Below are 24,115 nucleotides of genomic sequence, written 5' to 3' on the forward strand. Positions count from 1 at the left end.
GCAGCGGAGAAAGCGGAAATGCATATACATGTATATAGATATCGCGCGTATGTACACATCAGCAGAGTATATAGCGGGAGGCCGTGCGTTCGAAGGGAGTGCAAACAAGGTAATGAGAGCGGGTATATGGCGAGGTGTGCGAATATTGCGGATGGCGAGACGAGAGAGTGAGAGAGAGAGAGAGAGAGAGAGAGAGAGGCAGCTGCGAGGGTGCAGAAAGCTGGAGAGAAAAATGAAGTGTATATATGCGGGGGCCGGGAATACGATAATTGCATTTCCTGCGCAGCCGACGTACACGCTGTGGCTGCAGTGCGCAGATGCGAGAGAGAGAGAGAGAGAGAGAGAGAGAAATCGAGCGAAGCTTCTCGAGCTTTCCTCTCCTCTGCGATGCTGATGCGCGATGCGACGATTAGAGCTCTATGCATATCGTTCTGTTGTTCTCTTATATGTACGAAGTGCTCGATTAAAAGATAAATCAAATGTATACCACCGGCGCGGAACCCGATGACGAAAGTCGAGACGATCTCGCAGCGAAGCGATGATGAACGACGGACGCGCTGGTGGGTGGCAGTCGAGGCCCTGCAGTTGTATATATAATGCACTTCGACAGTCGGTCCCCGTCTCTCTCAGTCACGCGTGCGGCCCGAAAACCTCGTTTGCGATCGGCGCGAATGATTGGCCGTGAACTTCAAGGACGCGCCAGTCGCGCACCGACGACGAAATCCGCGCACGCGGCGCCTTTTTACGCTTGGTCTCTTCGATCCTTTCTCGTCTTCTCATATTGTGTGCTATTTTACTATTTTTTCCTCTACGTCTGAAGCGGCGGGTCGATTTTTCTGCAACTGCGCGGAGATTCAATTTGAATTTGCCAAACCGAAATGAGTATTTTCCATCAGGTCGCCTCGGGGGGTTTCTATACGTATGCGTATAGCGCTACACGAGGGGAAGAGGCGAAGAGTCGTTGAATCGGAAGTCGATTTCGCTCGTGATTTGCATGTGCCGCATATTTGCCTTTCCTCGCGGCGACCTCACGTTTGATCATCATCTTTGCTCGAGAAGCTAACTGCGGCAGTCCTCTGGATGATACCCTACGTGATTTTTCGATGGGTTGCTTGTTACTTTTTTTTAACTAACTTTGAGTCTGTCAAGACGGAGCCCTGTGTATTCGTATTAGATTGGCTAATGCTCGAAATGAAATGTATAGGTTTCGGAGTATTATATGAAGTAACTTACAAACGTACAATAACTGGTTGTAAAATTCTCTTTAAGCGCTATAAAATCGCAATTTCAGAACAGGCCCGCGAACTCGATAACGCGCCCGTTAAAATTGCTTCGGCAATATTCGCGCGTACGTGAAATTTTGCAAACACGCACGAGTATACATACAGCCGGCGCGCAGTTTCCGCAAGTTTCGAAATCAAGTGAGTAATTTACACTGCGCACGGCTGCTAACGCCACGCATGTACTACCTTATATGGGTGTATTCGAAAAAGCCATTACGCGCGAGAGGAAGCAAAACACTAGTTCTCTGCGCAGGATAACAATTATTCTAAAGCGACAAATTGTGCAGCCCGCATCGTTTATTATGTGACAAAAAAGCTCCGAGCAGCTGAGACGCCTGCGCGCAGTTATTCAAAGAGCGAACTCGAAAGAATTTCCATCGCGCTGCATAAATCATCTTCCGCAAAGCTCGAGCGCGAGCATTGCAGAAGGAATTCGCGCAAGCTCTCTCTCTCTCTCTCTCTCTCTCTCTCTCTCTCTCTCTCTCTGTAGGATGGGTTACGCGTATAGTGTACAGTGTAGCGCTCGCCGGTGTCCCAATTGGGACTTGGGAGTACAGCGGAGAGTAGCCGGCCGGCTCCGGCTCGCTTTTGTCCGGAGTGTGCGCGCACATAAGCGCAAGTAGTTCAAGGGGGTACAATTACTTAATTGTACGTAAGCCAACCTCATCGCGATTGATATATTATATCGGTGCACGAGCCTCTCTCGCCCTCGCTGTGCGTGCAACCGAGCTGATGCGCTGCTGCAGGAGAGAGGATGCTCTCTTTTATTCGCTATATAAGTAGTATCTTGTATACGACATGTAGTGTGTACTGCACTGCACTGATTCCAGTCGAACCGATGAGCGGTCTCGAGGAGAGCGTGTCTGCGTGTGTAGTCCTGTTTCACTCTCTTCATATTTTCTCCCTCCGTCAGCGGAGCCGTTTATCCTCGACTTATACTAATTGCTCGCTTTTTCTGCCTTCTTCTGAGCTGAGCAGTCGCCGGATGACTTGCTGTCGCTTGTGTCTTGTGTCTCTCTATTGTAATCTCACCTATTGATAGTACAAATATTAGTTATACACGATCGAGAAAATAGTACACGCGCACGAGACAGGTCGATTAAACTAGCAAACCTCGCCGGATAAGTAGACTGTCTGTCCCAACGAATCTCATAGCGAACGCGATCGATGGATGTAAAATATAACCCACTTAATTACCAGCATGATTGAACAATATCCCGCCCAAAAATAAGTTTAAAGCGCGAGCTCCAGTTCAAGGGTCGCTGCGAACGATCGATTTTATATTCACTATTTAATCCTCATTCCTATTTTTCTCCTCATCAGTGCTCATATCCACGTGAGTACGAGTATATAGATGCAGCAGCAGCAGCGGCGGCGAGAGAAATTTCTCCAGGACACGTCGGGGCACAGCAGCGCAGCTGGCCTCTCGCACATATGCACAATATTGCACATCCGTCGCTCTCCTTCTCCCTCGCTCGCGAATTGCAGCTACTCCCTCTCGTACGTTTGTAACGCTCTGCTGTAGTGGTGTAGTACACACACGCGCGCGCATAACCTTCTCGACGTCCCGACACTCCCGACTCCCGGCTTTTCCGTATGTTATGTATATAGTTATATATAGCACGCGGGAGAGACGAGAGAGAGGGAGAGCGTAACTGCAGCAGCAGCAGCAGCAGCGCGAATATAGCGGTGCAGCTATCTCGCTCTCCGGCGGCGCCCTATGCGCTCTTGATGGTATGTGTGTGTGTGTGTATCTGGCGGCGGGGCGGCTATAGAGTATAGACGCGCGGCGGCGCGCGAGAGCCGCTCAGTCTGCGTCCGACCGCCGCCAATGTCGTGTCGTCCGCCAGCGCCGCTGTCTCGTGATCGCTCGGTTACGCCGTCGCCGCCGGTCCATCCGCGACGAGAAAAGCCCTACTCAGTTGAAGTTCAGTCAGTGCGAGCCGTGGACAGTGACTCGTTCGTTATTTTGTCGTAATCCGAGTGAGCCACTCGTGTGCGGGCACACTTATACATACGGATATATACACGGCCGTGTGCCTACGATACATCTATCCGCATCTACGTGCATATAGCAGTCGCGCGCGGCTGCATCGTTCTCGGGTTTGTTGTTGTTGCGGGGCTCTCTGTTATCGCGCCCCTTCGACTCTTTATCAAGAGAAGTGAGAAAGAGAGAGAGAGAGAGAGTGCGAGCCATCGGAATAGGCAGTGCAGACGGGCAGAGAGAGAGAGAGAAGAAACATCAGTGCCAAGCTCGTCGTATATACTGTGTGTCGCCTGTATAGAGTGTATAGAGAGAGAGCGAGAGGATGGGAGCTGCGCAGCTGCACCGGCACTGCACTTCTTTTTAAAGGTACCTATACACGTATGCGCTTGTGTGTGTGTGTGTGTGTGCGAGAGCGAGAGCACAGGGAGGTGCATATAACCTAACCTACAAGGCCCAGCAGCAGCAGCAGCAGCGCTGATCTCTGTCCGTGTGCCGTATAGTAGGTGTGTGAGTGCGTTGCAGCAGCAGCAGCACTAGTGCGGAGCAGAGGAGAGGAAAAATCGACCGGCGCTACTGCTCCCGTGAACGCTGCTGCTGCAGTCGGTCTCCCTCCGCAAGTGCCGCCGCCGCCGCTGCTCTTGCTCTGCGACGAAAAAGAAAATCGGGCGCAGCGGAGGGTCAGTGAACGATTACGAGCGGGGGCTCTGGTTTCGGCTGCTGCTTCGGGGAAAAAAGAAACAACAAAGTGCGAGAGAACTCCGAAAAAGGAGCGACGAGAGAGAAGGTGGAAGGTGAGAGGAAGGGTGTATACAAGTGCGGTGCTGCACCGACGACTCGAATTTTCGTCGCGCGAAATTCGAATCCTCTCCTGCTCCGAAATATGCGGGGCTCTTTAAAGAGCCGAGAGAGCGGTCGACGGCCTCTTCAGTATTTGATCACCGTTGCTACTGCCGCTGATTTAATCTGAGTTTCGTATATGCTCCTTTCTGCTTTCCTTTTTTTTCGCATCACGAGCGGCCCGCGGCCACGGCCGCTCTTTCGAAACGTTCTCCGCGCGGTATATATTTTACGTAAACCTCTCTTCATCGATAGACACCATAGCGCTGCGTGCGGAGAAGTGAAAACTCGTTGTTTTTATCTCGAAGCGCATTATACGCGTATAGAGAGCAGCAGCGGCAGCCGGAAAAAACGGACTAGCAGTCGATAGGCCGCGTGATAACATCGCCGCGGCCGGTATACACGAACGCACGGACGGGAGGATAGAGGAAGGGAGGGAGGGACAGATGAGAGAGAGAGAGAGAGAGAGAGAGAGAGAGAGAGAGAGAGAGAGAGAGAAAAAGTATCGAGGAAGAACGGCGGCGGCGGAGAGTAGCGTAAGGTAGGCTGAAAGGGAAAGGAACGGGCATTAGGCACTACTAGCCGGCTAGCGCAACGGTTCTGCGTAGCGGATGCGCTCATAGTTTTTAGTTTCTGTTTGGATGATCGCGCGGCTTGCTTTTTGCCGAGCTGCATATATAGAGAGGGGAGAGTTTCGACCGCTAATTTATTTTTTAAAACAAATTGAATTTCGTTGACACTGATAAAGTCGCGCTCTTTCGAAAGCGCGACGATTGATGACATAAAAAGTACGCATGCACAAAAGCGGATAAGATATACCGTGAATCATCGACGCGAGAGAGAAAGAGACCAGTTCGGGCTGAAATTTTTAACAGGGATTATGTATAACAATATAATACACGATTGATAACGGTGCCTCTAAATATTGACAAATCGAACGACACCGCGAGAGCCGCAGGTAGAGACAATGAAACGGACGCGAAAGAAACGCAAAGCCGGCGCGTGTATTCGCGAGAGGGAATGAGTTTCGAGTTCGCAAAAGAGCTTTCGCATCACCATCTGCCGATACGTCTATACACACTTGAAAGTCTATTGATTGCTGTAGCTCCGCGTCGAGCTTTGACTTGCCAATAGCGCTATCAGTCGATTATTGTGCCGGCTTAAAAAATCTTTCGATTTCAATGGAAAATATTTTCGAATTTTTTTATATAACACAGAGGGAATAAAAAACTGCAGGATAAAGAGAACTGTGTATAGTATCAGAAAAAAATGCAGTTACAGCGTGAGATGCCTAAGCAGTAGTATAGGCTCCACGAGGCGGCTTATCTATTTTACCGAATTTTTATCAGCATGGGCCAGCTCATAAAAGACTGACAGTAAGCAGTATAGCATAAGAAAAATGCAGTTATAGCATCGCAGCTTTCGTATCGGGTGGCACAACGCTATATCTAGAATCGACGCTTGGATTGAGTAAGGGAAGCTAGAAATCGCCTTTGCGCCAGCTACACTGAACAAAAACACAGTCGTTTCTGCTGTAAAGTCCGGTAGTTTTAACCGTTCTGCCGCACCGTAACGACTGTTCAGTAAGAACAACGGTGTGCCACTGGTAGTTTTGGCGAGTCGCTTTAAAACTGCTGAACTCTACGGTAATCTTGGCGAGTCTTCGTACAATGACGGATTACTGGTGCGAGTTCAGTTAAAATGGCTGTGTTTTTTTTCAGTGTATCGTTACTATGGACAGTTAGAAAGCGCACTTTTCTCAAAAAATAAAAAAACAGCTCGGCGGGGCGGCTGTATCGTAACGCCGAAAAATTCGCGCGCGATATAAAGCAGCCAGATAGATATCTTTCGATTCGCGCGCGCGACTACTTAGCCTGATACATAAGCTCCCAGCCAAGAGCCGCACTTGTTTGGATATTTTTGACACAGATTGTTGAACCCGAGAGTTAAAAAAGCGCTTTCTGCTCTCGTTATTTTCATCTCTGTCTCGTCGCGTTATACCGTCAGTTTTTTCACTATCTCGGCGCCGGCGGCTTGCAGCCTTACAATCTCTGCGTGAATTTTGGCACACTGTGTACGCGTGTGCGCGCGCGACTATGACGTCGTTCGCTCTAATCTCTCGCACTTGTAACGAGCGGATTGTCGACCGATAAAAACTATTCGATTCTGGCTACTATACAGCGCGTGCTCGTGTGTCGGGGGAATCAAGATAAGCCGGTGTTTTTTGTAAACTTGAATGTTTACGTTATCTAACTTGTCTCTGTGAGAGAAGGAATGTGCGCGGCGCCTTGTAATATCGTCCTCCGAAAGTAATCAAGAGACGTATTCGATACGATCGTTTTTTCAAATCGATTTATAATGTATCCAGTCTTTCGAAAGACGAGCTAAAAACGTGTGCGTGTGAGAAAGCCGTCGATCTAGGCCCAACGACGACGACAATGAAACTATAATAACTAAAGCGAGAACGTTTGATTTCAGGCTGGTGTCATGCAATCGCCACCACTGACAGTGGCAATGGCATCGAGTTCGACCGTGGACTGATCGACGACTGATCGACGTCGGCGATAGGTCTCGTCCCTCATCGCAGAAGCATTACCGTCATCGTCATCAGCATCATCATCATCGTCGTCGTCGTCGTCGTGCTGCTGGTGCTCGAGAGTCGCGAGCAAAGCAACCAACACTGCCAAAATACAATCACTCCGCTGTGATCCACTGTCGAATCTCTTCAGCAGCCAACACACAATACAATCAGCAGTCGTACCAAGCAACGAGTTACCAAACCGCCGCACACGGGCGAATTCCAAAACTATAGAGAAACCGATAGCACATAGTACGTAAGCTAGGAGATAGAGAGAGAGAGAGAGAGAGAGAGAGAGAGAGAAGCCAAAGTGTGTTCGTTCCGCAGCAGTCTTGTGTCGGCGAGCATGATAGCTCCCAGCAGCAGAAGCAGCAGGTACCCGTTTGGCTGCAGTCACCTCGAGCGTCGAGCGGCTCCTCCCTCGCTGCAGGGAACCGCGGGAGTCTAACGCCGCTTCACCCTTGACCACGAGGGTCGACGGACAGGGAGCGATACAAAGAGTGCGCGCGCCAGAGGAGAAGAAAGAGTGCGAGAGACCGAGAGAGAAAGAGAGAAGAAAAGAGGGAAGACAGGTGGGTGTGTCGCTTGGGGCGGCGAAGCCAGTTACGCGGTGTGGACATGATTATTTCAAAGGATCTGTTCCTGCTCGGCGACCAAGACTACCTGCGCCTGCCCAGCAACGAGAAGCGCCAGCAGCGGGCAATGGGACGGCCGATCATCAATGCTCCCAGGTACACACACACACACATACCAGTATATCCCTTTCGCGTGACCCGCTACCTTATTCATGGCGTTTTTTTTATTTCGCCTATCCTTTTATGCGCGCGAGGGTCCTGTCTAAAAAGGGATTTAATTCGACTCCGCGGTCTCGTTACGAATGTACAACTCTCTATGTAGGCAGGAAAGTTATTGCACTGTTGACGTCTGTTTTTTTCTTCATTCTCTAAACTGTTGACTCCTTGTGAACTCTGATATGCAAATCGCGGCGAATGCTTTACGAGACTAGTCTAGATACGATCGCGCGTCGGCTGCTGCTGTCGTCGCGTTATTAAGAACCCAGCGACGCTTTCAGCGCGGATTTTAAGAATTTCATAAGAACGCGCGAGCAAAGTGGAAAAATAGCCTGGTAAAATTTTTCGAGTCGTTCATCATAGAAAGATCGATCGCATGTTTAAACAACAATTATATCATCTGGAAAAAAGAGGTCTATTTATCACGTCGTAAAAACTACGCGCATTCCTCCGCGCGCACACACACAGCACCGCGTTATAATATACACCCGAGAGAACTTAGATAACTTTCTCTCTCTCTCTCTCTCTCTCTCTCTCTCTCTCTCTCCCAGGCTCTCTCGCGCGCTGGGCTTTCCAGAGTGCTCATTTAGATATACTTAAAAATAGACATTAGCATTCTTCGAGAGCGCGCAATTCCCGACATCGTCGCGCGTCGTCTCCTTCCGAAACGAAGAGAGAGAGAAAAAAAGCGTCGAGTCGTGTGCGGTGCGTTCGCAAAACAAAAAAAGCTCATTGCGCGCGAGTATACAAGAGCTGTACATAGGAAAACGAGTCGCTCCGCGGTCGTCGTTCCCTCCCTCTCTCTCTCTCTCTCTCTCTACCGGCTGATCTTTCGAAAGTCGCCAAGTAGATAAAGTGCACAATCGAGCGAGCGCGCGGCGCATCCCGTCGTAAAATTTATCGGACAGCACACACACACACATGTACAAACACACACAGGCCGAGACAAAGAGCGAGAACGCGCGAGGAGAAGGCCCCGGCCAAGGCGCGCTTGGCGAATAAATGCGCGTAGTCCTCTCCGTGTGTGTACGTACGCGCGATAGCATTAGCAATAACAATCGTTATTTCTTCTTATTCTTCGCTTTGCCGTATACGGCTCTTCCTTTTCCATGACCTTTATACGCACTCGTGAGCGGCGCGAGCGAGAGAAAGCTACTGCTACGTACGGCTTTTCCTTTTATTGTTTTTTTTTTTCATTGTTTCGGTTGACAAGCGTAGCGATTGGAAACGCTTATCGGAAATCGGGATTATTTTCCGCCTCTAATGTATAATATAACTACGCTTGGGAAACGGAGTCGGAAATCGAATCGACTGGCTGCAGCGCAGATACTTGCTCTGAAAATTGAAAAATAAAAACGAATATATAGTTATATATGGAAAATGAGCTTCTGTTTTTAGCGAGTGTAATTCATTTCGGCAGTCGAGCGTAACCCACAAATTATCTCCAGCGATCGGTATATATATATATAAAATCAACGATTAGACGACGTCGATAAGCCGCCGCGTGTGTGTCTGAAAATCGTTTCTCCGTGGCGATATTACACGCCCCCTCCCCCCTCGATATAAGGCGAAATCCGCAAAGCAATTACATCGATTGGAAAATGGCGGTCTTTATGAATGGAAAGTCCGTTGGCGCGTAATTTCCGAGTTGATATTGAGGAAAAAAAATGTATATGTATCAGACAGCAAAAGCCGTTTGCTCTTTTAAAATTCAGCTTATTCGCGCGACGTTTATCACGTCTTAATGAGAGTATATACTTGACCACTGTCGCGCGCGCGCGAAAACTAGTTTCGCCGATTCTCATAACTCTCGCGGGCGCGAAAGCAGAGCGTGTATATATGCGCAGGCGCGTATATAGCCCCCGCGCGCGCGGAAAGTTTCGTAAGGCCTTGAGGCGGAATATGTAATTTTCTGCCTCGAAATCCGGGGAAAAGCACCTGGTCTGTGCGCAGCTACGGGCGTTGGATAAATTACCTCCTGGAGAAGAAATTTTATATAGAAAGAAATCGCACGGATTCTATATAGAGCTATAGAAGAAACGCTCTCGGTGTTAGTGGCGACACAAAGACCGTGTGCGTGGAGAAGAGCACGCTTTCGACGTACGTATGTGTATAAATGCAAAGCGCGAGCTGCAACGGTGGAAAACCTGATCGCGCGGTGTTGGCCATATCGAATACAGGTTTGTGCAGCAGCGCGCGGAACGCTGGAGATGAGAAATAATCGTATAAAAGACGAAACGAGAGAGAGAGAGAGAGAGAGAGAGAGAGAGAGAAGCTCTTCTAATTGTGAGAAGCCTCTGTGGTTTTTGAATTTTGAATCAACAAGTTCTCGGAGCTGAGTCGTCGTTTTCCATTAACGGTTTTATGAGTCAATCTATCGGGCATAACTTTTGTGGCGCTTTACATACGCTGTTGAAAATTCGTGAATAGTGAACTTTAGTCAGCTGCGTGCATTGAGCTACGCGAGTAGTATAGCGGTAATTAGAACGCATTTGGGATCGTAACATAGTCTTGCTATATGAGCTCTTTATTCGCCTGTTTCGAGTAATCCATCTGTTTATAGATTCTACTGTTTGAATCAGAACCAATAGTCCTCGTCGAAAATTAGTCTGATCTCATGGTCGCAGTTGCATCGCTATGATTCTCCTCTAACTCCCTCCTGTACGCCGACTAGTCCACGCTTACGAATCGTTACAGTTCTTCCAAGCCAATTTCTCGTCGCGCTCTTTATTCGAGTCCCAATTTTTCGCGTAATTTCTTTGACGAGAGAAAAAACGCCCAGGCTTATCGAAATTACACATCTTAGATTATTTTTAAATCTCTCACTGTAATTAGAGCCGCGGCTAAAATGTGGGTCACGCGCTGACAAAATAATATTGCGGCAATATCATAGCAGAAGTAGCTTTTGTCTATAGGGAGGGTTGTATGTGCGTCGAGGAAAAAATCGTCAAGGAGAGTATTGCCTATTTAAAATGCAGCCCCATGCAAATGGAAATACTATTCGCTCGAGCGAAAACGGAGTCAGTTAAAAAAATGAACCTGCGCGGCAATTGATAAGGGAAGTAAATTTCACTCAATTCAGTAAATTTTTCGCTTTTGACCGAAGAGAAAAACTGCGTACCGCATAATCAAAATGACACTTTCGTTCTCTCGAGCCACCTACACGCTGGCTACGGACTTCCCTCGAATTAATTTCGCAAATAAAAGCCCGCGCGATGGGGTCGTTAAACGGAGAAATTATCGAGAAAAAGAAGTCGGCGCGTTCTCTCCCTTCGGAATTAACGGTGTAGGCGAGAGCCGATAAGCGCGCAGTGTGTGCATTGCACTTATATTATCGAGCGCGCGAGAGACCGGCCGGCGAGAAAATGCTTACCGTTCGCGCGCGGATAAACAGTCTGTTATTGCCGGTATGTGTGTGTATGTGAGTGCACACAGCCGATAGGCTCTAATGGCCGGGAACGCGTTAGACCGGCGGCGAGAGATCGGAACAAGGAATCGCTCGTGCAAAGTGGAAGAGGTATGCGCATTTATTAAAGCCTCTTTTTCGCGCCGGCTGAAGCTTTGTTTATGTACTGTGCGCGAGCGAACGATTTTGCACGAGATTATTTATCCAGCGCGAATCTCCACTCTCGACGAGACTCGATTATAATAAACACTGCTCGAGAGGATGAATAAAAACAAAGCGCCCCCGAGAGAAAGAGAGAGAACGTTTTAATTTGGTTCTTTCTCTCTCTCTCTCTCTCTCTCTCTTGTTGATGTGTACGATGATCGAGACATCGCTCGACTTCTTAAATACTTCATTAAGCGAGAAAAAAAGGGAAACGGGCTCAGCGCGCTCGCGCGCAGCGTAATCAGTACGTTGACGCGCATAATAATCTCGCGCGCATTCGATTATACTCGTTTGTAATTGCTAGTTATACGCCGCTGAGATTAATTAATATTCGATTGCAATCTGCCGTCGCGTGAGACGCCGCTGCAGCAGCAGCCCATATTCCCCGCTGGCGGATGTATGGCGTCTGAGTCTCTCTCTCTCTCTCTCTCTCTCTCTCGTGATAGATACGGATCGGGCCATAAAAGTCTCTTGCGACTGCAAGGTTTTGCGCCGGCCGGTCTCTCTCTTTCTCGGCGACGACTATACATAGTATACCACACGCGTATAATATCGCGAGTCTTTGTTCCTGGAAATTCCGGATCGAAGCTTCGCTCGTTGATTATGCGAAAATGTAGGTTGATGGCAATTTTTCGCTGCGTCCGATATCGGTGTCAAAAGCACGAGTGCGTGCGCGAGCGACCGGGTGACGTAAAAATACTCGGAAGATTATACTGCTTTGCGCCGTACAGTGGCATAGTGCGCTCGCGCGCGGGAAGCAGCATCGAAAGCAAAAGTGACGAGAGTGACTCAACGCTCGTGTGTCTCGGCTCGAAAAGTTAATTACAGCGCCACCGCTGCCGCGTTGACTTTCAGACTCAGAAACGGCCGCCAGAAAAAGAAACTCGAATTCAAAAAAAGTGCTAACTTACACGATGTTGTGGCTCTCGTGCGCGAGAGCTGCTCTCTTGCCCCCCCCCCCCCACACACACACACACAGAACGAGAGAGGAGGGAGATGCGTTTTTCTTTCTCGCTTTGTGTTGTGTTTCCATCCTTTGCTTTTTTATGCCTTCTCGCGCGCGTTTGTGTACGTATGTGCCTCTCTCTCGCTCTGCCTTTCGAACACGCTTTTTCCAAATTCACGCTCTGCCGATCGATGCGGTTATTCTCGCGATGCGAACGAGATTTTTCGTATCGGATTTGAGAAAAAAGAAGCTCGAGAGTAGAGCTTGGAATTCCACATATTACGATCAAAGAATCTTTTTATTTATAAACCACGAAATCAGTAAAAGCCATTGCACTATATAGATACAGCGTGTGTAAGCGGTGCGCGCAGTGACAGCCAGAACTGCGCTCGCGAATTCCGAGAACATAGACGCATCGAATGCTGTCGCGGGGACGACCAGCGAGTGTTCTCCTCCTCCGTCTCTTCTTCGCGTGTGTTTGACGAGAGAATTAGCGCGTACCTGCGTCGTCTCGAAAAGCACAACAAAACGACTGCGCGCGTAAAACCGAGCGGGAGAGCCAACGTCGTAAACTCTCCCTTTCCTTTCGGATATATTTCGGCGGCGGTGCCGCGGGGACAAGGTCGCGACCTGATTGCGTAGTATATACGAGAGGCTGAAGTGCAAGTGCAGACCGGTGTGTCTTCATCGGAGCGACTTCGGAGGGTTCGGTTATGAAAGAGCCGCACTTTTTTCGTATCGCGCGATTCGAAAAGTTATATTTGGTCTTGCAGCGACGAACGCGTCAACAATTTTTTTTACGATCTGTAAACAGAGGGTCGTGTCCGAGTGCCATAAAGTGGTATCTTTATCAAAGATTTCTATTTGTGCACGACGGATGAACTCAGGCTTCCGCCATGTGTAATAAGACCCATTTCTCTTCGAAGAAAGGACTTTACCGTTAATTAATACCCATCGATCCATGTTGTGATTTATTTATGACAAACACAGGTGCCGATGAATTATTTTATCCGCTCGAAAGGGATTTCTTTATAATTTTCCATCGCGATAATTAACGGCCGAGTTTTTCCGGCTAATGAGTGCTTTGCTCTTCTAAACAGACTTTGATGCAATACACACTCCAAAACTTTCAAGCGTTGATTAATAGTCCTGGAGCTATACAGTCTCAAAGCGCATTACAGGAATAAGCTTTTAAAACCGTTATCGATCAGTCCGAATTCTTATACGCACGAAATCCGCTGCAAACTTTGCGCGCTTTGTTGCGCAGGGATTAATACGCCGGCGCGAAAGTTGGCCGAATTTCTTGAATTAATAAACGGCTCTTTGCAAAGGTTGCGCGAGTAATTTATCGAAGCGACTTTTCACCGTACGCTCCTTTGACGATCACTAGCTTTATTAAAAAAAAAAGAAAAAAAAACGGAAATAACCAGAGCGGTCTGTGCGGACAAAGGAAAAAAGGAAAATCGCTGCAGCGGTATATACGCGTCCGACTCCCGAGAAAAGGGCATCAGACGGTCGGGGTTAATACTCATCGCCGGACAGCAGAGGCTCGGGTGAGATGGAGGAGGAAAGAGCTCGTTGCGCAATAGAGAGCTCGTGAATACTCCATGCCGGGCAGGATAGCTCGGCGAGCTCGCATGCAAAACTCTCCCTTGAGATTCGGCCAGACTTTTCAGCCGAGTCCTCACTCTATTTCTCTTCGCCTGAACGGCCTCTTTTCATTAGGTTGTGTAATTTTTATGGATGCATGAGTTTGCGGTGGAGTGTAGTCTCCTCTCGCGTTTTTTAGGGATACAGCGTCGTTGTGTGTTTGTTTTATTCTTGTATGCGCGTGTCTTGCTCAAGTTGTATGATATTGGTTTTTCTTCGCCACTTTGCGTGTGATGTAATATGTAAAAAAGAAAATGTTTCAATCATCAGATCAATCAGCGAATGCAAAATTTATTTTCGACCTGAGTTAGAGTTTGTATAGCCAAGGCTTGGATAGGGGGTCGTACAACGTCTTTCTCTTTGAGCTGCTGCAAAGCTTTTTGAAACTTGATGAGATGGCTTTTGTTCGAAACACGGGTGAAAAGCACTAGCTGTAAAACTACATTGATCGACTGTAGTCGAGAATTCCGCAAGTGCAGTGCTCTTATTGAGAAACAAATTTCGAACCATATTAAAGTCTCCAAAGAGTTTCGTAGACTATATTCGAGTGTTATAATTAAAAGTTTCAATCATACGAGCAAAAATATAAAAGCGCCGAGTTGAATTTCTGCGCGACCGTGTGTAAACCGTGAATTGAAAGGTCTGAGAAAATTTACAGTCTGAATGCTTCTAATGGTAAAAAACCTCACCTCGATTGATTTACGCTGGATTATTAATAAGCCCGAGGTCGGCGGTATCGAATGTTTGTCTACAAGCACACGTATAATCCGGATATTACGGAATATACACGCTCGAATAATATGCTATAATTGTAAATCATTGATTATTTCTCGAACGATTCCACCCCGAAGTGTCGCTATAAATTTAAGTAGTAACAGCGAGAACCGCTCGGACAACTCGCCGAGGATTCGAAAGATCGAATCATCGGACAAAAAACACGAGCAACATAATAATAACGCGCAGCGCGGAATGTTTACCCTCGAGATCGAAAAATCGCTCTCTCGCCGAAATAATTTCGCGAGAGCGGGAGCTTCGAGTGCGCATGTATCGCGTTATGTCAACACAGCGCGCGCTGCAGTGCAGAGAGTCGCGATGCCGTCACTGCCGCTGCTTCGTCCCTGTTGACTCGAGGCTTCACAGTGCGTTGACTTACCCAACATACGTGACGCGGCTCAAAAGGAAGCGAGCTCGTCTTGCTATACAGCGCTCGCGATCAAACAAAATCGACCTCGTTGCAGCAGCTCTCCGTTGAATTCGTGCGAGACGATTTTTCACATTACGACGCTGAATATCATACAATATACGCCAACTTTGACCTTAGCCGAGTCATCTCGCGTCTTATATTATTCCCTTGAAGGAGTACAAGAAACGAATAAGAGAGAAAAAGATCAGCAGCGGCCGAGCGCCATCAGGTAGATTGAACATTAGCCTATATTCGGCGCGAGCGCGCGGGTTTATCAATATAACACAGCCGAGTCGCCGCCGCCGGTGTGCCGCAGTATGGAAAGAGGTTACGCGAGATGGAAAAGCCGCACGCGTTCGTTCATTTGTGCAGTATGCATTTTTTATTTTCGCCAACGAGCCGTGGCCTTGGAACGAGCAGTGGTGGTAGTGCGATCCTTATTGCCCGCATGTATAGTATACGTGTGTACCGTATGCACGAGCTATACGGTGCAGGAGAGCCGAAGAAGAAGAAATCCGCGGTCGGCTGGCCGAGTTTGCGGCGCCGCGAACCTGTCGGCTTTGCTTATAAGCCGGCGCTGTCATTAGAATTGAAAATTTTCTACCGGCGCGACACTGGCGCGGCGGCTATTATATCGCTCGCGCTCTCCCTCTCTCGCATATGCGCGAGAAATTGAAATTTCTTGATAAGAATCGTGTGGCCGTCGTCGTATGGGTTTGTTCCTATACGTGTGTTATTATTGTTATATTGCCACGAGAGAATATTTTTTTGTTCTTGTATAGAGTCATTGACTGTCTCGCGCGATTGAGGTGAGAAATAAGGTTCGTGCTTTTGAATAATGCCTTCTTTTTTCCTCGGTACTCTCGCTGACTCTTCGTGTTCATGCTGCGTTATTCTTATGCTCTTCGCCTTTGTTGATGTCGAGGACGATTTTAATTGTTTTCGCGATCTCGCTACTCCGCGCGCTCTCGCCATTGCGTTCACTATACTACGGCTCTGCGATGTGACTTGCGATTCTCATGCAGATTACGAGTGCTCGAGATTGATTTTTTTTTCGAATTTATAATTCGCACTTTTCTCAGCGACTGTCTGTTCTGATTGACGTCGTTTCCATTTATTACCTGAGCAAAAAAAGGGATCAATTTAGAGGCTAACCTTTAACCTACATGCGCAGCTCTAATAGCCATAATCACGGATCCGGTTCGCGTCGTCGACGTGACAGGGCCCAGATAGCGAGAAAAAATTTTGGCTGACGGCCAAGCGCACACAAAAATTTACTAACAACCTAGCATTCGGACCACACCGGTATGCGGCATCGTTATTATATAGAGCTGGGGTGAGTATATCTTTGGCATCGACGCGCCGCGGGCCAACGCCCTGACGAAAATTTTAATGCTGTCACCTTTAAGATGAAAACCGGGACTCGCCATATTTTTTATTTATTTATTTATTTAATATTAAACGGGCCAGAAGACCCTTTGCCAGATTATGGTTACATAAGTACTAAGAGAAATTCAGAATTATATTATAAAAATATATTATTTGAAATTTCTGATCGGCTATGTTACTGCGAAAAGTTGCTGATTGTGTTTGTTTTTTTCTGTTACAGGTGAGTTTACAGAAATACATCTTTGCTCTACTGAAGCTTTTGTTCATATTATAACGTAAGTATGTTAATATAGAAACAGAAATGGGTGCAATATAATAATCCAGCATAGCTGGCGTCGAAATTCTTCGATCGATAGAATACATGATGGAAAGATAACAGCTCGACGCTGCAGGAAACAACGATGCGACTGTCTAATTAAACATCTCGCAGAGTATAGATCCTCTCCTTTTATTAGTTTAACGTTCTCGCATCAGGGGCTCGTAAACACTTGAATAACGATCGCAGCGGCGATGAGCTTTGCTCACCTATAATACAACAATAGTATGCATAAACTTGTGAATTCGAAGCTTGAGCTTTTATTCACTGTCCCTCGTCTTATCTGAGTTCTTTCTGCAAATCCACATACATCATGCATTTACCGGCAGCTGATCCATTTGTCACGTATACGACTGGCGAGAAAAGGCATCTCCAGAGCTGCGTCTGTCGGCAAATAATGCCCGTAATAACTGTGATTCGCAAAATTGGACTCGCCCGGCGACTGATCACATCCGTCGGACGCACGAGTTTCCTCCCGATAATTTTCCAAGTGTGTCTGTATAACGAGCTCTGATGTGTACGAGTATAGCTTCGCGACGCCTCCCAGCGAAAAAAAGCTCGCGTGAAAAATCATCGTAAGGATATACAATACAACAGTGGAATCATTGGATGACTTACGAGAGCATAATGTACATGGAAGCGTCTAGCGCGACCAAATCACCAAGAGTTGAACCGCGTACCGTTAATCGCGCTAGATCCAGCTCTCGCTGGCCGCCTATGGCAAACCAGAAACACACGCCTCTCTTTCTCTCCCTTCCCTATAACGTTCATACTTACACGCGGCTGCGCGTTAGATAAAGAGGCTTGATAAACTCTGCTCGCGCAGGCGTGACTATACGTCCTCCTTGTCGTCGTCGTCGTCGTCGTTTTTTTCCTGTGTTACCCGCTAGTCGCGTGTATATCCACCTCTATATCTCTCTCGCGAGAGCTCTTTTACTGTTAGCGAGTGGGTACGCCTATACCTATACAGAGAGTCGCGCTAGAAGCGGCTTTTCTAACGCGTAGGAAGTGCGTGTACGCTCGCGCCTAAGGCCTCTCTCTCTCTCTCTTGGCTCCGAGTATTCGTGACTGTACCGTTAGCCGCTGGTTCCTCGTCGTTTCGGCTTGGATGCGGAGTTATTATTCAATGTCGCGCTGTCGGATTTACGTAAGGTTTCGGCTGCAGCTCATGAGTTGAAGAAGAAAGAAAAATAAAGAGCTGCACTCGCGATAAATTGCAAGAGGGAGAGATTATAGCGTCCGTAGCCAGAGGCGAGTCTCGCGTGTTTTCAAGGACAGTGCAGCAGCTCGGCAAGCGAAAACTCGAAACGATGGGAAAATGCAAGGCTGTTATACGGACACGATCGGAGGGCGGCGCATCTGATACGGTCTCTTCGTTTCTCTTCTCTCTCTCTCTCTCTCTCTCTCTCTCTCTCTCTCTCTCTCTCTCTCTCGGGAGAGACTCGTCAGCGAGGGTTAGAGCGAACTATATACTGGCTGTACTCATCGTCTCGGCGCGACAGCTATTTCCGTCGGCGACGCTGCCCTTCGCCGATGTGTATTTATATATATATGTATCCGGGAAATATTCAAAGAGCGCACGAGGAGTGACCGGCCGACGGACGATTAACCCATGTATACCGAGATATTGTAACGAACTTCGAGATTCGATGGAAGGTCAGATGCTTTTATTTTTGGCTTTCGGTTGATCCGAGTTAATTATAACTCGTCGTAGTACAATCGTTATAGGAATGAAATCTGAAAATCTTCTACTCCGATTGCAAATTGCCTCTCGACACTACCGTTCATTATAGCTCCCGCAGCTCAATACCCGTATATTCTCGGAGATTTTTAATACGACGTATCCGCACGCGTTTACGTCCCACAGAAAAGTAAATAGAGAGTAGCTCGCGGATAAAAAGGATAAATCCTGCAACAGCTCTGGACTACACACACGCAACGAGAAGAAGCCGCGATGCGGCGGAGATGACGAAGTAAAAGGGAAGCAGAGAGAGAGAGAGAGAGAGAGAGAGAGAGAGAGAGAGAGAGAGAGAGAGAGAGAGAGAGAGAAAATTTAGCAGCAGTGGGGGAAGGGTCGACAACTGGCCCGGCAACCAGTCGTCAACTGCAGCACAGCGTCACTGACCTGTCTCACGCAAACTGCATGCGCATACGCGCTTGTATACTGATGCAGAAGAGACGATTCGAAAGCGAGCCACGCGACTTTGACCCTGAATAATCTGCCGATCCGATAGCGATCGGAAGCTCGTCTCGGAATGAGGGGATTATATCTTCGCGGCGCTAGAACCGAATATTCACGCGTATTCTTTCGAAGGAGATACGAGAGAGGCAGCTGCTGTATAACCTTGGCATTCGGCAGAGGCAGCTTCGAATCAATCGTCGTTGTGTAATACATGCAAACGAGGACACGCATTCCTCGCATTCTCTCTCTCTCTCTCTCTCTCTCTCTCTCTCTCTCTCTCTCTCTCGCTCAGTCGAAATCCCGCGATTATAAGGCGATGTAGAAGAGATCCTATTTAACTTGGACCTGCTGTATACCATTTCGCTTGATTTATACGCTAACAGGATTAACGGATACACGCGACGTGTATAGTTGCGTAACGATCGGAGTTAGATAAAAAAACAGCCATGCACGAGTAGAGCTATCGTATTATATGCGCGTATAGGAGAATCAAACGCAAGTGCATTCTTCCTGATTAATTAAAAAGGGACGTCGCATGATTGGAGTGAAAGCACAGCGCGCGAGAGATAGTAGAGAGAGAAAGAGAGGCTTGCCCCCTTTGGATCCTAAAGTCAAGCGGCATATCCGATGTCATTAATGAAACGAGCGCACTTTGTCGGCCAGCTATTCGATTGTATGGCTTCTTCCCACTCGGAATAAAAATGCGAGCTACACAAAACGCTTTTAGCTCCGCCAGAGATGAGCTTAACCTAGCCCACTGTATTAACGAACGCTGATATGTTTATATAGTGTAGAGAGCCGACGACGACGACGACGACAGCGTATGCGTGTGTGTTTTGTTACGCAGGCGAGCGGGGGCATTATCTTATTATCTTATCCTATTGCTAAAGCAACTCGTTAGTCTGCTCATTTGTTCGGGGATAAAGGGCGAATTGAATAAATGCCGGGGCGACTCTGAGAGAGAGAGAGAGAGAGAGAGAGAGAGAGAGCAAGATGAAAGCAAAGCGTGTCCGTTATCGCTATGCTTGTTTTATTCGGCCGCAGTGCCTTTCAATGAAACGTGCGTGCGCTTTAATTTTCTTTTTCTTCTCTCTTTCTCTTCCTCGGCCGAATTGGAGCACATTTTCCTCGCAGCCTTCGGGCAACGCACTTCTCGAAACTAATTGACAGGGCCAGAATTCAATCGACTGTATACGCTGCGAGTTCCGCAATCGCCCTGATAAACCTAAAAGGCTCATGCGCGCGTGAGTGTGTGTAAGCTGCGCATAAAAGAGTGAGAGCGAGGGAAAAAATGCTAATGAGTCGAGTTGTAAATTAACTCTCGCGGGTATACGTGTATACCTGAAGAAAGAGCCAGCCCAGTGAGATATATCGTGCACGAGAAAGTGATTGAACTTCGAGGCAAACCGCGTTTTCCGGACGCAGCCGGACCTGCCGAATTGAAGGACGAAAGCCCTGTGTGTGTGTACGCGTGTATGTATATAGAACAAAGACCGGTGCAGCCCGTATGTATATGATGACTTTTATATCGGCTTTGTGTCCGATCTGTAAATAAGACAGCCGGTGCGTTATTAAAATTGTTATATAACAATCCGCTGCCAGCGCGCGCTTGCGGTTATTCGCATGTGGAGAACGACGATCGTTGTGCGCTCGGAGCGTATTACAATGCGGCTTTTGAATGTTTATCCTTTTTTTCATTAGTGTATACGATATCTCCGCGCAGTTATTGTAATCGAGATCGTTAACTTACGTATACTGAATCGCGGGATTAGCGGTGTACAGAATCGAGTTTATAAAAATACGGAGGCCTCGAGGAGAAACCAAGAGCTGGTCGATCCCCTTCTTCAAAGCAAAAAAAAAAATCGCATCATCAGAGGAAAGACAATGAGCGCGACGTGCATCTCATCATACGCACAGTGCCCGGCTCTGTGTTATCGCCGTCGGCCGCAACCGCACACGTCCCAGTTTCTCCGCTCGGACGCACTGGCTCTCGTCGCGCATTTTTTCCCTCTCTCTCTCTCTCTCTCTCTCTCGACGACGATACTCCTTCAGCCACGGAGCTATATGCAGAGAACAATAACGGCAGGATTTGTTCTCATCTATGCAACGTTGACCGCTGATTCGATTAGCTCGCGGTACAGTTCGACTGAGAGGATGCATCTTTCTTCGGTCGCGTGTGTATAACGTATCATATTTACAAGATACACATACACACGCGTGGCCTTATGCGGCGCCTAAGTATAATATATCTGTGCGGGGAGTTAGAAGCGACACGTTTTTAATCGAGCCCGAGATTCCTTTTTTCTCCCAGCAACTGAGATGTCACCGTGCGCGTTATGTATATCGCAGATAAAAGAATCTCATCAGCGATTGAGACGCTTACACCTCGATAACGCACGACGACGGCTTTGCAAACAAGTATAAATTACACCGTTTAACGCCTAAATTTACCCGGGGGCGCACGTGACGAAAATATACGCAAGCTCTTTGAGAGAAAAAGAATCTCTCGAGCGCTTTTCCAAAAGACTTATTTTCGAAAGACCGCCGCGCGTTGCATTCTGCCTGCCTCTCTCTCTCTCTCCCTCTCTCTCTCTTTCTCTCTCTCTCTCTCTCTCTCTCTTTCTCTCCTTCGCTTCGGTTGGCGGTTCGACGATTATTTACGAGCCAACGAGGAGGAGAGTCCGCGCGCGCTGCAGACTCGCCTCTTTTTTTCTCTCTCGCTTGCGCTCTCTCGGGAGCGTGGGTGCGTTGCTCCGATATATTCGCGCGCCAATTCAGCAATGAGCTAACGAGTCACTCTCGCTCTCTTATGAGTTTTCTAACAGAAGCGAGGCCGTTGCTTTAATAGCTTCTAACTCGCCTACGAGACGATGTGTGAGCGATCCGCGTTGATTCATCTCGGTGGCGAGAGAGAGAGAGAGAGAGAGAGAGAGAGAGAGAGAGAGAGAGAGAGAGAGAGAAAATGCCGCAAACTCTCTTTTTCTCTCGCTGAAATACGTGGCTCGCCTTTGTTCAAGTAGATGATACACTCGCTCTTTCTCGCAACTCAACACCTCCGCGTAGAGGGCTTAGGTTTATTTCTGGTGCGGCCGGTCGCTGTCTCGAGACGCGCCTCTATATACTACCGATGCGTATGCGCGTGTTTGCGAACGGTTCGATCTCGGAGAATCGATGAGAAGAAGGAGCGAGGCTGTAAGCTTTTCTTCTGTTACCGCGTTGATAAACTCTATGGATAGATTCTATCTAGTGCCGCCGGTGTACATACAGATGAGGTCGAATCAGCAGCGCGAAATCGTCGAAAAATCGCATACACACACGGTCGAGTCAGTAGCGCTCGTCGACCTTCGCCGAGATTTCTCGCGAGCACACAGCACAGCGGCAGCAGGTTCAATGGGCGGATATTTTTCTGCTTTTTATCGGGCCACGCCGTCGCTGCTGCTGCAGCGCGCAAGCGAGAAGGAGAACAAAAGCGCTGCTGCTGCTGCTCCGTGGCGCGCGAGCGAAAAAAAGGAGGCGAGCGGAAAAAATCCGCTCTCAAGGTTTTTTGCCCCGCCAGAGATAATAATTTTGTCGGTGTGTGTGTGTGTGTGTGTGTTAGTAGATTTCAATTAATTCCTTTTTATCTGGTCTTCTAAACATTTGTCTTACTGATCCCGAAAGAAACAAGATCAGTGCGCGCGATGTATATATAAGTATCGAGGGTGTATCTATACCGAAGTAGAACTGGTCCTTGAAAAGAAGGAAACGCGCGCGTGTACGTTACAGTAGTGTGTTTACCTCCTTCGCGCCTCGCTGTGTGTATCCCTGCGTGTATGGTTAAACGAGTTTGCGTGAATTATTAAAGAGGGAAAAAAGCTCGCACCGTGTACCCAGAAGCACAGATCCGAGAGAGAGAGAGAGAGAGAGAGAGAGAGAGAGAGAGAGAGAGAGAGAGAGATCCGAAGAGATAAGAGAGCACGTATGTGTGTATGTGGGCTGCGGGGATCGATCGGAAATTTCTTGCGAATATCGGTCGCTGCACTCTCGGGCCGCCTGCATGCGCGCGCCTTCCCGGCTCTCTTCCTTTTCTTCTTCGCCGACTCTCACTCTCGCCGCCTGCTTGTGGACCGTTGCTTTCGAAATTTTGCAAAATTCGTCGATTGCTTCTGGTCTGGAGTTCTGTAATTTTCACGCGAAATCATCGGGGGAAAACCGGGAGAATAACCCGCCACGTCGAGTCTTTTACAGCGAACTCTTGTACTCTCGAAGGGAGAAAATAGCTCGACGAGAAAGAGATTACGGAGACGCGACGAGAGACCCCCCGAAGTTCTCTCAACATGTGTCTACTCTACCACACACACGTCTATCCGTTCGAGTTTAACGAGGGATTTGACGGATGGGCTTTCTTTCTTCGTACACGCCTATATAACGCACCGGAATTTAATGCAGCGCGGCGAAATTCAGCGTGAATTTCCAAACGACCGGGCCGATCGAATAACCCTTTCGATTCCATCGCGCGCACAATTAAATTTACTCTCGGCAGAGAGAGAGAGAGAGAGAGAGAGAGAGAGAGAGAGAGAGAGAGAGAGAGAGAGAGTGAAAGAAAAAAGCAACACCGCATCCAACTGCCGAAAGAGGTCCAGGCTGAATGAGATTACGAGAGAGAGAGGGAGTGCGAGCGGTGCAGAGAGCGAAGGAGGAAGAGCGAGAGGAAAGAGCCGAGAGAAAAAAGACAGACACAAGCTCGCGCTCGCGCAGTCGTTCGGAGAGGAGAGAAAACGAAAGAAAGACAGAGAGGGAGGCAGATCGTTGAACTCTATGCGAGCAGCGGCAGCAGCGGCAGCAGCGCAGCACTCCGCTATAGGTATGCGCGCGACGATGCAGCGGTCGTTGCTGCCGCGCCGGCCCCGCCGCGTGTGGTATAGATATAATACACGGGAGAGACTGCAGGCGAGAGAAGCGCTATGTACTGCACAGCAGTAACAAATTGCACAACCATTCCTTTTCATTATTTGCAATTGTCTCCCTCTCCGTCTCTCTCTCTCTCTCTCTCTCTCTCTCTCTCTCTCTCTCTCTCTCTCTCTCTCTCTCTCTCTCTCACTGTGTGTCTGTGGATTTTCCGTCCGCGCTGCCCTCTCGCATTTTCCGAGATCAGATGTATATCGATCTTTACGTAACCCCTCGCTCCGTTGCCGAATTTTTGTTCTCGAACTCTATAACACTGCTCGAAGAAAAATCCTGACTATACTGAAAGTCTATACAACTTCTTTTTTCCTTCGCTTTTTTCTGTGTACACAGACTTGCGTTGCGTAAGAGAGCGCCGCAGTGCAGCCGGTGGAAAAGCGATTTCGACGTACGAACACGAGAGCACGTATACGTATACA

General features: G+C 48.1%; 1 protein-coding gene across 2 annotated transcripts in view; it reads left to right on the top strand.

Annotated features, from left to right (window-relative positions):
- The first annotated feature begins 3,062 nt into the window (after positions 1–3,062).
- LOC100120799 (ABC transporter G family member 21) overlaps positions 3,063–24,115 on the top strand; it is a 101,625-nt gene continuing 80,572 nt past the window's right edge. The window contains exons 1-3 of one of the 2 annotated variants that reach the window (XM_016983146.3): positions 3,063–3,636; positions 6,586–6,937; positions 7,013–7,416. In XM_016983146.3, the coding sequence (XP_016838635.1) occupies positions 7,304–7,416 (113 nt within the window). In that variant the 5' untranslated portion in view covers positions 3,063–3,636; positions 6,586–6,937; positions 7,013–7,303. The remainder of the gene's footprint in view (positions 3,637–6,585; positions 6,938–7,012; positions 7,417–24,115) is intronic. The other variant, XM_016983147.3, reaches the window with a different exon arrangement.

Source organism: Nasonia vitripennis, chromosome 2 (genome assembly GCF_009193385.2).
Source record: "Nasonia vitripennis strain AsymCx chromosome 2, Nvit_psr_1.1, whole genome shotgun sequence".
NCBI lineage: Eukaryota > Metazoa > Arthropoda > Insecta > Hymenoptera > Pteromalidae > Nasonia > Nasonia vitripennis.